This window comes from Panthera pardus, unplaced genomic scaffold (assembly GCF_024362965.1).
Source record: "Panthera pardus isolate Hobbes unplaced genomic scaffold, ASM2436296v1 HiC_scaffold_10, whole genome shotgun sequence".
Classification (NCBI taxonomy): domain Eukaryota; kingdom Metazoa; phylum Chordata; class Mammalia; order Carnivora; family Felidae; genus Panthera; species Panthera pardus.
The window spans coordinates 62,703,484-62,717,346 of record NW_026526655.1 but is presented as its reverse complement, the minus strand read 5'-3'; the positions used below and the strand labels follow the sequence as shown (position 1 = coordinate 62,717,346).

General features: G+C 34.4%; 1 protein-coding gene across 10 annotated transcripts in view; it reads left to right on the top strand.

Moving 5' to 3' along the window:
• Nucleotides 1-13,863, top strand: part of UBR3 (ubiquitin protein ligase E3 component n-recognin 3) — a 226,825-nt gene that overhangs the window by 33,735 nt on the left and 179,227 nt on the right. For all 10 annotated transcript variants that reach the window (XR_008424150.1, XR_008424145.1, XR_008424142.1 and 7 more), the window contains exons 2-5: nucleotides 2,290-2,429; nucleotides 5,185-5,343; nucleotides 11,445-11,588; nucleotides 12,129-12,178. Coding sequence is in view for 7 of the 10 variants with exons in the window: in XM_053907819.1 (XP_053763794.1) it covers nucleotides 2,290-2,429; nucleotides 5,185-5,343; nucleotides 11,445-11,588; nucleotides 12,129-12,178 (493 nt within the window). In the remaining 3 variants the exon portion in view is untranslated. The remainder of the gene's footprint in view (nucleotides 1-2,289; nucleotides 2,430-5,184; nucleotides 5,344-11,444; nucleotides 11,589-12,128; nucleotides 12,179-13,863) is intronic.

Below are 13,863 nucleotides of genomic sequence, written 5' to 3'. Positions count from 1 at the left end.
GATGTTATCATCTAACTTCTTGTTATGCAAAGATTGATAAGGATGTTATCATCTAAATGGAAAATTTCCCCTTAAGCTTTTCTTTATAATGGCTCCATTCATATGTCAGTTATTTCACTAGATACCACAAAAAAGGTTATTTTCTAGTTACTCATTTTTTATTTAAAAAAAATTTTTTTTTAACGTTTATTTATTTTTGAGACAGAGAGAGACAGAGCATGAACAGGGGAGGAGCAGAGAGAGAGGGAGACACAGAATCTGAAACAGGCTCCAGGCTCTGAGCTGTCAGCACAGAGCGCAACGCGGGGCTTGAACTCACGGACTGTGAGATCATGACTGGAGCCGAAGTCGGACGCTTAACCGACCAAGCCACCCAGGCGCCCCAACTCATTTTTTATTTTAATATAATTCATTGCTTTGGTTATTAGAGAACTTGAGCATCTTTTTATTTGTTTATTGGCCATTCAGCAGGATTTTTTTTGGTGAATTGTTCATGACCTTGGCTGCTTTTTCTGTTGAATTGTTTTCTTTTTCTTAGTGTTTTTAAGAGTTCTTAATCAAAGATACTAATGTTTAGTGTGTTTTGCCTCTTGTAAATATATTTTTAATTTGTAATTTGTCTTCTGTATAGAAGTTATTGATTTATGTAGTTAATTTTTATCTTTCATTTATGGCTTTTGGCTTAAACTTGGTTATGCTTTCTGTACTTTGAGGTAATGTAGACGGAATAGTTTATTTTTTTCCTCGTAACTTTTTTCACTTAGATGTGTATGAAATATATTTTGTATGTAGTGTAAGATAAGAATAACACTTACTTCCTGCATATATAAGTAATCAATTGTCCTAAAGCAATTTGTTGAATGTCTTCTCCCTACCACATTGAATTGAAATGCCGTATTTATTATATTAAATTCACAGGTTTACATGGTCTGTTTCTATACTCCATTGTGGTCCTTTGATGATATTTTATTACTACAGTTTTTTTTTTAAATGTTTATTTATTTTTGAGACAGAGAATGTGTCGGGGAGGGGCAGAGAGAGGGAGACACAGAATCCAAAGCAGGCTTCAGGCTCTGAGCTGTCAGCACAGAGCCCCATGCGGGGCTCGAACTCATCAACCGTAAGATCATGACCTGGAGTCGGACGCTCAACCCACTAAGCCACCCAGGCAGCCCATTATTACCACAGATTTTTAATTATAATAGCTTTGTAGTATGTTTTAAGGTTTAAATCACTATCATTAATCATATTTCTCCCAAGTTTTACAGATTTTTTCCTATATATTTGCTCTTGCATTTAAACTTCAGAATTAGTGGTTAATCCCATTGTGATTTAACTGTAATGGTATCAAGCTTGGTGGCACTGATTTAAAGAAAAATAAAATTAGGGGTGCCTGGTTTAAGTGGTTGACTTCAGCTCAGGTCATGATCTCGCAGTTCCTGAATTTGAACCCCACATCGGGCTCTCTGCTGTCAGCATAGAGGGTCCTATGGATCTTCTGTCTGGCCCTCCCCACCTCTCCCCCGCTTGTGGGTGCATGTACTCTTTCTCTCTCAAAACTAAATATTTAAAAAAATTTTTTTTTAAATTATTTTTTCCATTTGAGAATGTAGTTTTTCTCTATTTAGATCTTTTATGCTTTTCAGGTGAGATAGTTTTTGCATTCTTTCTAATAAGTTTGTTTCTAGATATTTTATATGTTTAGTGTGGTTATTCTGTGTTGTCACAAAATACCATATTTGTGATCATTTGGATTGTGAATACAGAATAGTTTGCTTCATTTTTGTCCAAGTATATCAATCATACTTTAAAATAAGTATAAACAAGATTAGAAGGAATGTATATACTTAAGTGTACTATATTAATTTTTCAAATAAACTAAGTATTTCTATCAGTTATGTATTCATTAATACAATGAATTAGAAATAATTAAGGAATAGAAAATGCAAATTCTTAGGATATGATCAGTTTCTACTTAATGGTTTATAAAGAGTGGAAGTAACAAAGTAGTATGTAAAAATAATAAATTGCAGTTAAAAATATTAAACCCTGTAATGAGATTTTCTTTTTATATTCTAGTTGGAACCTAGCTAGTGTAGTCTTTTATTAGGAGGAAATCCCCCTCAGCCACAATTTTGATTTAAAGACTCATTTACAGTCTTTTAACATGGTACCTTGATAAGAATCATATTGGTCTGCATTCTGTTTATGGATATTGTAAATATAGTGATAATATGTTTCTGGCAGATTAGATATCACTGTTAATTTTTTTTCTTTTTCATATTACAGGTTTTGCAAAAGGCATCAAATTAAATCAAGTTCAAATATTCCCTGTGTCCCCAAAGACTTACTGATGATGTCTGAATTTGTTCTTCCAAGATTTATTTTTTGTCTTATTCAGTACTTAAGAGAAGGCTATAATGAACCAGGTATGTTTAATCTACTCTTTGTTAGTAGTCTTTTTAAGTTTCCAATTAACAGAATTTAGTATGAATAATGAAGTGAATTTTTTTCAGATATCATTTTTTTTGTTTACCGTGTTTTATGACAAGACTATGAAATACAGATACTAAATAAAAACATACTTTAGTATATACATCAATTATATAACCTAACAGATACCTTATAATCTTATAACCTTTTAGTAGGCACAGTTTGGAACTTTCTGTTCCTGAGATCATAGATATGTTGAATCAAACTTAGTTGGCCTTTTGCGGATGAGGAAATGATCATTTTATGGGGTTAAAGTGACTTTACGATTATATTGTGCTATAACAGAATTAAGAAGTCCTGGAAATGTGTGACTTTAACTTAGATTTTTAGAAGATAAACTACTTTTTCACCAGTTCTCTTTCTCTCTTTTTTTTGTAGATGTCTATATATTTTTATTCACCTCCATATATAACAGCTTATGAGAGAAATTGCTCACTCCCATCTTACAGGTAGAATGTATGGGTGTAAGCATCATGATAGTATTGAAAAGAAAAAAGAAACATGTAGATATTCTTCTTGCTTTTTAAGATTTAGTCACAATCTTGATTAACATACTTTACTAAATATTTTGGATTTGGATATTATCTGTTAAAGTCGTCAGTCTGACCTTGTAAGTTACAGATATCAATTAGTGTGGTAATTTACTTTTCTGATGATACTTGTATTTTTATCATTTAAGGGACTACATCTTGAATTACTTTTAGAGGTTTTAAATTATGTATTTACCATAAATAATCTTAAATCCAGTTTGAAACTATGGCACACGTTTTAATCTTCTGTCTATCCCCCATCATTGGAGTGTGAAGAAATATTTAGCATCTTCATCATTTCTAAAATACCATGTTATTCTCATTGTGAGCAAACACTTATACTACTGTATTTCTACATTTTAAACAAAATCTACAATCCTTTGTTAACTACTTCTACCCCTCTCAGAGCATATAAATATAGGAAGAAATATTACTTAAAATATAGGAAGAAATATTACTTTGATTTAGCCTCAAACTACCCTCTCTTTGGAATGAAGGACCTGGAGGCCAGCTGGTTATTGAACTTGCCTTTTGTGCTATTTCTCATATACTAGTTAATAGAGTTTTTGGGAATTTACATTTTGTATTATAAATGTCCTATTTTAGAAGAGTAATAGGTAGAAATCATTTATTATGAGAACTTTAAACCTTACCATTAGATCAGGGAGCAATTCACACAAAAGTACATTATGTTTATTTTTTCCTTTAGTTACCTTTAGCAGTTATAAAGGTAGATGACCTAGGTACATAGCTTTGATAATTATTTGCTATTTATTTGCTATTTAATTTGATAATTATTTGTTTTGCAAATATGAATAGAAGCACTTTTTTGTTTTCAGATGAACTTCATGAACTTAGGTTCATGAAGATTTCCTTTCTGTATTACGACTTGTGCTCAGCATTCATTTCTTCTTGCTGTGCCAGAAAAATTACTACATTGCTTTGTGTAGAGATCACTGTTTAAAATTAAAGAAAGGACTTGAAATCATCTAATTCAGCGTAATAGAAACTCAGAGATCTTGTTGTTTGGCAGATGCCTTGAGTTCCATTTCTCATTTCACTCTACAATCCTCAGACCAGTGTCAGAGCTCATCTAGAACCTTTGCAAATGTGAATTAAATATCTGCTGTGTTACTGCCTAAGTCATCGGGGAGGATATGAAGATGAATAATATACAGTATTAGTAATCCACTGAGAAAGTAAGGTTTTTTAGTTTTGGGTCTCAGGAGTCAAGAGTTACCTAAAATTTCATTCACAGATCATCTTTGAGCTGGGTTGTGAGTTCCTTGGGGGGTAGAAACTAGGTTTTATTTAGTTTTGCTTCTCAGTGCCTATCAATGTAGTAGGTACTGAATAAATATTGAATGAAATTGATATCCCCTTTCCTGGACACACAGGCCCCCCATTAGCTCCCTTATGATGCATCTTCTTTGCCAATTATATCTGAGCTCTAAATCTCATTATTTATTTCTTCCTTTAAGACTCGGTTTCTCTGAAGAATCACTTTTTTTCCCCCTCCTAAATATTCTTTTTCAGTTGCTGTACAACTTTCTACTCTCTTCCTCTAGCTCTACTAGACATATCTTGTCTGGTATCTTAAAACTATTTTAGTAAAAACATTCATGTTTATGAAAACAGCTATTTTTCATTTTGCTTGCTTTGACCTCCAGCTAACATGAGTTTGTATTTTTAGAATATGATAGAGGATGGGTTATTTGCTACACAGGTTTAAATTTAGAGCTGACATAATTTTGTTCTAATATTCTTACACTACTCTCAATATTATTTGGTTTCAAAATGTCTTGTTTTATTTTAGAGAATGATCTTACTTTTTCTTAAACACTAATTTTGAAATGATGTTATGATTACATTTATATATTTGGAAGTATAGGACCCTCAAATTGAATCCCTTTTAACCAGATTAAATGCTTAATATCTTATGAAGTCATCTCTTTTCCCCCTTTACCTTTTCTCAGAGAATTGAATTCCTGAGCAAGTCTACCCTAGGCTGGGCTCTGGGTGGATAACTACCTTCTAAACTGAGTTCTTATATTTTTTGATTATAAAATACTCTTACCCAAGTTGCTATAATTTGAAAAGAATAAAATATTGTTATTCTTAGCAAAATATCTTAAAGGAAGTTAATTATATGTTTTTACAGCAGCCGATGTACCATCAGAAAAAGACCTTAACAAAGTTCTTCAGCTTTTGGAACCTCAAATTTCCTTTTTAGAAGATCTAACTAAAATGGGAGGAGCGATGCGGTCTGTTCTTACTCAGGTTTTGACAAACCAACAAAACTATAAAGATCTGACTTCTGGTAAGTAAAATGTTAGAATAGAAGAAAGTTAGAATTTATTTATGTTACTGTAATCATAAGAAATTGCATATTTTCAAACTTAAATGCAAAATGTGGATTTTTTTCCCCATAGAATGCTAAAGCTGGACGTTATTAACTTGGAGTTAGCACTAGAACCCAGGTCTCTTCAAAGTTTTGGTGTGACATACTCATAATTGTACTCCACCTCCCCTTCTGTAAACAGTAACAAAACTACTTCTGTGTCTTCATTTTTGGTATTCTGTACTTTTGGGTTATATTGCATAGAATTTTATAATAATGTAGAGTTTAAGTTAAAAACTTCGAATTGCTGAATATGTTTGTACATGATATATACTGTTATATAAAATAGTACAACAAATATTCAAAAAAAATTTTTTTAACATTTATTCGTTTTTGAGAGACAGCAAGAACAGAGCATGAGTGGGGGAGGGGCAGAGAGGGAGACTAAATCCAAAGCAGGCTCCAGGCTCCGAGCTGTCTGCACAGAGCCTGACTCAGGGTTCGAACTCATTGACCACAAGATCATGACCCAAGCTAAGTCAGACACTCAATTGAATGAGCCACCAAGGTGCCCCAGTACAACAAATATTTTAAATAGCATTATTTTTGCTGGCTTATGAAAACATGCTTTGAAAATTGAGGTTTATCTTTTCTTTAGAGTGTGAAATTTTCATATGTATTGTAAACCATATGTTCTTCAGAGGTTGTCTTATCTGATATGTTTACTTTTTCAACAAATACTTATTAAGCACCTACTATGTACTTGGTTTGGGGGTAAGTACTGGAGCTTGGAGCAGGGAATTTAAGTAGTAAACCAGGTAATCCTATCCCTGCCCTTATAAAGCTTAAGGACTGGTGAGTGAGATGGCATTAACAATTATATTAATACAGTATAGAAGGGAGACTTGATTTCACTGATGGGGAATGTGGGATGCTTCACTGAGGAAGTGATATTTAAAGTAAAACCTAATGGTTGAGAGAAAGTCATTTAGCTAGAGGGTGAGCGGGAATTGGGTGGTAATGGGATGGAATTATATTCAAGGTGGAGGACATCCTCTGCTTCTGAGTGCTGGGCTAGCTCTTATGTCATAAACAACATAAAACTAGAAAAAATGTGAGGAAGCTGTTATTAGGCATTGTACAAAAGGCAATACAAGACTATAAACCTTTGAGAGAAAGGAAAACATGAGACGAACGCCACGATTGCTTTGAATATCTGTCGGGGGATAACTTCCTGACTGTAGTACAGCAAGCTGGCATTGAAGCAGAGTGTGGTTGTCCAAGTGAGCCAAGGAGGCAGAGATCACAGGTTAGGACAGTGGAAGCAGTTGGAAACTGGAATCTTTGGGGTAGAATACCAAGAGGTATTAGGGCAGATGAATGAGGGACCCCTGAAGGTGGTTGGCTGAGGACGGAGATTCACCTGTACAGTATGAGACTGCCTCAGGCTTACTAGAGAGTCACTATAGAGTGACTGCTATTGGGTTAAAAGCAGAATAGTGGCATTAGAGGTTAGGCAGTTTTGGGAGACATTGGCGTTTCAGCCCAACCAGACTGGAGAGACCTTGTTAATACCCCAGGTATCTAGCTGAGACACCTTCGAGTAAGGTCTACCCTAGGTCAGATTTAATGAAGCCTAAAACCCTGGCAGATTCTGCAATGGAGACAGAATTTAGAGATTATTCCTGTCACTTAAAAAAAAATTTTTTTTTAATGTTTATTTGTTTTTGAGAGAGAGAGAGGGAGACACACAAACCGAAACAGATTCCAGGCTCTGAGCTGTCAGCACAGAGCCGACAGGGCTCGAACTCACAAATCGCGAGATCATGACCTGAACTGAAGTCGGACGCCCAACCTACTGAGCCACCCAGGTGCTCTGTCACTTTAGAGGGCCTTTTGAGAACCTTAGGCTTTCTACAGACCTGCCCTTTACAAATTTTAAAACCAAACCTTCATGAGTTTGTGATCAGGCTATTAATTGAGTAGTCCACTAAATTAAAATTGATACTCTTCAAAGGAAGATAATAGAATTCAGAATCTTCTATAATATGTCCTTAGAATGTCCAGTATACAATAAAAACTACTAAACATGCAAGAAAATAAGTTGTGCACTATAACCAAGAAATAGGGCAGTCAATAGAAATTGATCTTGAAATGGTCCATATGTTGGATTTAGCAGATAAAGACATTGAAGCATCTATTGTCAATACATTCAATAAATTAAAGGAAAATCTATTTAGATAACTAAAAGTAAATATGCTGTTAATGAGTGAAGAGATCAGGAATCTTAGCAAAGAAATATAAACAAAAAAAGAAATTCTAGAACTGAAAATTAGTGTTGAGTGCAATAATTGAGAAAATTTACTGGATAGATTTAGCAGCAGATTGGAGAGGGTAGAAGAAAGACTTAGTAAATTCAAAGACAGATTAATAGATCATTCTATCTAGAGAACAGAGAGAAAATACAAGAGAGTCTTAGGGACCTGTTAGACTAAATTGGATCTAACATGCCTATAATTGGAATCCCAGGAGGACAGGAGAGTATGAATGTGGCAGAAAAAAACATTAGAAAAAATCCTGACTAAAATTTCCCTAATTGGATGTAAAACATTGACTTACAGATCCAAGATGCTTAATAAACCCCAAATAAGATAAATATAAAGACTATCAGTCACACCTGGACACCTCCTAGATTCCATGTTGAAATATTTGTGGATGACAATGAGCTTACTTTTTTAAAAAGGACTAAAAAAAGGTCTAGTGTTGAAATTAAATGAAGGTAAGGTGATAGTGACACCAGTAAGGCTACCACATCAGGTTGGATCCATGGCTCTCATAGACCATGTGATATTGTATGTGATGTCCTGAATGTGTTGGGAATTCATGGAAATATATATATTTTAAATGTTTATTTTTGAGAGAAAGAGTGGGGGAGGGGCAGAGAAAGAGGATGACCGAGGATCTGAAGCAGGCTCTGTCAGCGCAGAGTACAGTACGGGGCTCAAACCCACAAACTGCGAGACCATGACCTGAGCTGAAGTCGGACACTTAACCAACTGAGCCACCCAGGCGCCCCAAGCATGGAAATATTCTAAGCTTAAGAGTGACATGATCAGATATGTGTTTTGAAAAGATGATTTGCTGTTTTGCCAAAATAGATGGGAAGGGGCAAGAACAGAAAAGCTCTGCTATAGTAGCCTAGGGTAAAGATGATGGTAGCTTGTATTTGAGTTTTGGTGATAAAGCTGGAGAGAGATAAATTATACCTGGTGGTCTGTTATTCTTCAACCTTACTCAGAAACTCAACTGTTGTGAAAGAAAGCAGCAAGTTGTTCTTAATCATTGTAAGAATGTATACCTTAGGAAAGATTTATGGTAATTGTCTTTTATTTCCACAATTCCTTTTTAATTATTTATTGAAATTAAAAAACAACACAACAGAAATGCTTGAGTGATTTTTAGTGATGGAAATCACATTAAATTTTGATCAAGAAGTTTAAAATTTGCAGTCTAGCTTCACTGCTTATCACCGCTTGCTTACTCACTGGCTATGTTATCTTTGTAAGCCTCAGCTTCTTCACTTTTAAAAATGGTGATTATACATTCATTTTTCTCAGGCTTGTTGTGAAGGTTGGTAAAATACATTTTGTTATTTAAAAAGTATTAACAGTATTACAGTATTAAAAAGTATTACACCTGGATGGCTCAGTCAGTTAAGCGTCCAACTCTTGATCTCGGCTCAGGTCATGATCTTGGCTCAGGTCATGATCTCACAGTTTTGTGGGTTTGAGCCCTGTGTTGGGCTCTGCACTGGCAGCATGGAGCCTGTTTGGGATTTTCTCTCTGCCCCTTTGCATGTGTGCACATGCCCACGCCCTTTCTCAAAAATAAGTAAACTTAAAGTATTACAAAAATTTCATCCATCGTGATTGAGAGAAACACATGGCTTTTATTACTCAGGAGACATGTAGTCATTTCTCATATAGGACGCTTAGAAGGTCTTTATTTTTTTTTTTAATTTTTTTAATGTTATTTATATTTGAGAGAGAGAGACAGATCAGGGGAAGGGCAGAGAGAAAGACCAAGAAGACAGTCTGAACCAGGCACCAGGCTCTGAGCTATCAGCACAAAGCCCAATGCGGGCTCGAACTCACAAGCCTTGAGATCATGACCTGAGCCGAAATCAGATGCTTAACTGACCGAGCTACCCAGGTGCCCCAAAGGTCTTTATTCTTTATAAACTAAATGTAATTGTTTGTGTTACACTAAATGTAATTGTTTTTAATATTGGACTTGAACTGAAGGATAGATGTATTCCTGTCTGTTTTAATAAGTGCTAGAGTGGTTTTTTTTGTTTGTTTGTTTGTTTGTTTTGTTTTTTGTCTTTTTTTAAACCAGCCCAGAGAGACATTTAAAAAACTAAACTAGGGGCTCATGGGTGGCTCAGTCAGTTAAGCATCCCACTTCGGCTCAGGTCATGATCTTGTGGTTCATGGGTTCGAGCCCTGTTTTGGGCTCTGTGCTGACAGCTCAGAGACTGCAGCCTGCTTCAGATTCTGTGTCTCCCTTTCTCTCTGCCCCTCCCCTGCTCATGCTTTGTCTCTCTCTCTCTCTCTCTCTCTCTCTCTCCCAAAAATAAATTTAAAAATACTTTTTAAAACAAAACAAGAAAACCCAAAACTGTTCTGGGGCACTTGGGTTCAAGCCCCACATCGAGCTCTGTGCTGTCAGCACAGACCCCGCTTCAGATCTTCTGTCCCTGTCTTGCGCGCGTGCTCTCTCTCTCAAAAATAAATAAATCTTAAAAAAAAAACAAAAAACGCAAACCAAAACTGTTCTATTGCAATTATTCAGGCTAGCAAGGAGAGAAAATAGAGAAAAGGTCAACAAGTATTAAGTTCATTTATGTATTTTTATAATCAAGAGATTGAGATCTTAATTTAAGATATGTAATTTGCCTAAGAGGTGTCCAATGCCATGGTATTTTGGCTTTCAGAGAGCGAATAATCTTTTTCTTTTTTCTTTTTTTTTTTTATTTAAAAAAATTTTTTTAAACGTTTATTTACTTTTGAGACAGAGAGCATGAACGGGGGAGGGTCAGAGAGAGAGAGGGAGACACAGAATCTGAAACAGGCTCCAGGCTCTGAGCCATCAGCACAGAGCCTGACGCGGGGCTTGAACTCACAAACCGCGAGATCATGACCTGAGCCAAAGTCGGACGCTTAACCGACTGAGCCACCCAGGTGCCCCAATCTTTTTCTTTTCTTTTCTCTTCTCTTCTCTTCTCTTCTCTTCTCTTCTCTTCTCTTCTCTTTTTCTTTTTCTTTTTCTTTTTCTTTTTCTTTTTCTTTTTAATAAAGAACTCTCAAAATACATGTTTTTCTTTTACTGTTATTCCATGCTCCATAAATATATTAAAAAACAAAACAAAAATTGGCAATAATTAATAAGCCGCAATGCTAAAGTGAAAGTTCCAGGATTATGTAATTCTAGAACTTAAGGTTTTCAGTATTACTTGGAATAAATTAATTTTAACTGATACTTCTATAGAAATTATACTTTTAATTCTTGTGATAGAAAATGTGATGGAAAAAGTTTGATAAAACAAATTAAGAGTAATCTCAGTTATAATGCTTGAACATTCCACCCGGGTATTATTTTATCCAGGAAGCCTTTCCTAAGTATTTTGCTTTGGGTTAAGTCTAGCTGCACAGTACTGTGAGAGCACAGATTGTCAAACCAAATGGTGAAGTCTAATACACTAAATTGTCATTTACCGGATTATCTGCCTTTCTCTGCCATGAGTTTTCAGGTTCCTTGAAGGCAGGAATTATACCCTTATTAATCTGTGTACCTCTTGTGCCTTGCTTATAATCTCTGGCATATTTTACATTTGTTACCTAGTAGATTTTATTATTTGTTATAAACATGCTGTGCAATTTTGCCTGAAGCTGTTTTATATTATTCATTCTAGGGTTCTCCTGCCATTAGAATATTCAGCTCTTTTATATATATATTAGTTACTGAGATCGCTTTACTTATATTTTGAATGGAATTTTTTTTCTGATTTTAAATATTAGGTCTTGGAGAAAATGCTTGTGCAAAGAAAAGTCATGAAAAGTACCTTATAGCTCTGAAGAGCTCTGGACTTACCTATCCCGAGGATAAACTTGTATACGGTCTACAGGAACCATCAGCTGGCACTAGCACTCTGGCAGTGCAAGGTTTGTCTGTTTAATTTGAACAGTGGTGACTTTTCTGTGTTAAAACAGAAAGACCCTCACACTTGACTTGTTGTTGGAGAAATTTAAGTAATGTGTCATTCCTTGGTGGTAAACATGTAAAAGCAAGAAAGAATAGATTGGCCAAAGAAGAGAATACATTTCTTAAATGGAATTTGGTTAAGTTTATTTAAGGTCCTGTTTTTAGCTCATGAAGAAGGTAGCAGTTGCTATTTAAGAGTAGCCCAAAACTTTAGTATCTTAATATTTTAGTAAACCATGATATAAAAAGAAAGAGATCCTTCTGAAACATTATTTGTGATGATTAAATCTGGATTTTCACTACAGATTTCCTTTGAAGTATAAACCTATATTAGGCCCAAATTTATTAAAGATAAATGTTGAACTCTCCCAAGATAACTGTCAGAATGAATTGTCTTAATGTAACAAAACTTAGCTTTTTTTTTATGTCTCAGAATAATTTTAAAGTAAGGCAATACGTAACAGCTATGAAGGAAATTTTTTTTTTTTTCCTTTCCAAAGGTTTTGCGGGTGCAACAGGAACTTTGGGACAACTAGATTCTTCAGATGAGGTGACATTTAAAATTTGAAACTTTTTGCAAATACAAGTTTTAGAACTGTATAGATTTGTGGATGTTATCTAGTTTAAATTTCTCATTTTGTAGACGAGGACACTGAAGCCTAGAGTGAAATAATTTAGCCAAGATTGCAAAGTTACTAGCTTTTTACTTCTGGTTTATAATTCATTTCTTTCTTCACAGTTCAAAAGTGGGAGATAGAAAGAGATAGCGATTTCTCCTAGGAAGATATCCCCATGTTGACCCAAATTATCCTATATACAATGAAATTGTTTTAAGAAATTTAGCTTAGTCTAGAACAGTGTATTAAAAGAGTATAAAATGTAATTGCTTAAAAAAATAAAATGTAACTGCTTTTCCAATTTCATAACAAGTTATACCTTATATATCTTATTTTAAAAAGCAGGGAAATGGGCTGTCAGTTTGAAATTTCAACTTTTATAGTACTTATTAGCCAAATAGTAGTGTTTATTAAATATGTCTGATAAATCCTTTAGAACATTTAAGTGATCAAATATACAAATATTTGTGTACAGTTTTGATGCTTATGAAATTTAAATTTCACATTTTCCTAAAATTATACATTTAATGATTAAAATTTATTTATTTTTTGATGTTTGTTTTTGAGAGAGAGAGAGAGAATGAGAGAGAGAGAGGGCAAGAGCAGGGGAGGGACAGAGAGAGACACACACAGAACTGGAAGCTGATTTCAGGCTCTGATCTGTCAGCACAGAGCCCAATGCGGTGCTCAAACCCATGAGCCACGAGGCTCGAACCTACAAGCTGTGAGATCCTGAGATGAGTCGAAGTCAGATACTTAACCAACTGAGCCACTCAGGCGCCCCAGTGATTAAAATTTAAAACCTAAAAATTGTGTTATATTAAAACATACACTTTTTCTTTGAAAACCCATTTTGATTTGAAAATATCACATGAACTAAGAAAAATATCCTTTTTGAAAACATGATTTCTGTTATTGATGTCTTGTAATTGATTTAATGCCTTATAATTTGAACTTCCTGGTAGTATTTTTCCCCTCTAAAAAGGCTCTCACAAAATGCAACATCTTATGGAGTCCCTTTTTGGACAGTTTTAAAGAGTTTTCAACAAATTGGAGAGACAATTTCATAGGCTGTTTACAAGTTTGACTCTGGAATTAGAGTGCCTGGGTTTGTTTCTGGCTCCTGTACCAATTAGTAGTGTGACTTTAGGCAAGTGTCCTAACTTCTCCATGGCTAAATTTCCTTTTCTGCAAAATGGAGGTGATAATAGTATTATTGCCAGGAGTTATTATGAGGATTGAATGAGTTCATATATGAAAGCACTTAAACTAGTGCCTGGCATATTGTGAACACTGTATATGTGTCTGTTAAATAAGTTAAAATAAAATCATAAAAAAATTAAATTTAAAATCATTAAAAATAGTGCAAATGGTTAGCTAAAACTTTTGTTTTTTTTTAACTTTAAAGATAAGTTACAAAGAACATTGCTATAATGATGAATTGGAAAACTTGTATTTAAAATAGATTCTCAAAAGTACATATAAACATTATTCATTATTCCAACCAAAATAATAATAATTCCATTTCGAAGCTAATGGAGGGGAGTGATGGAGGTAGGAATACTAATTGTTCTTATGTCAAAGAAGGAAGAGATTGGATAATAGACGTGGTTTCAAA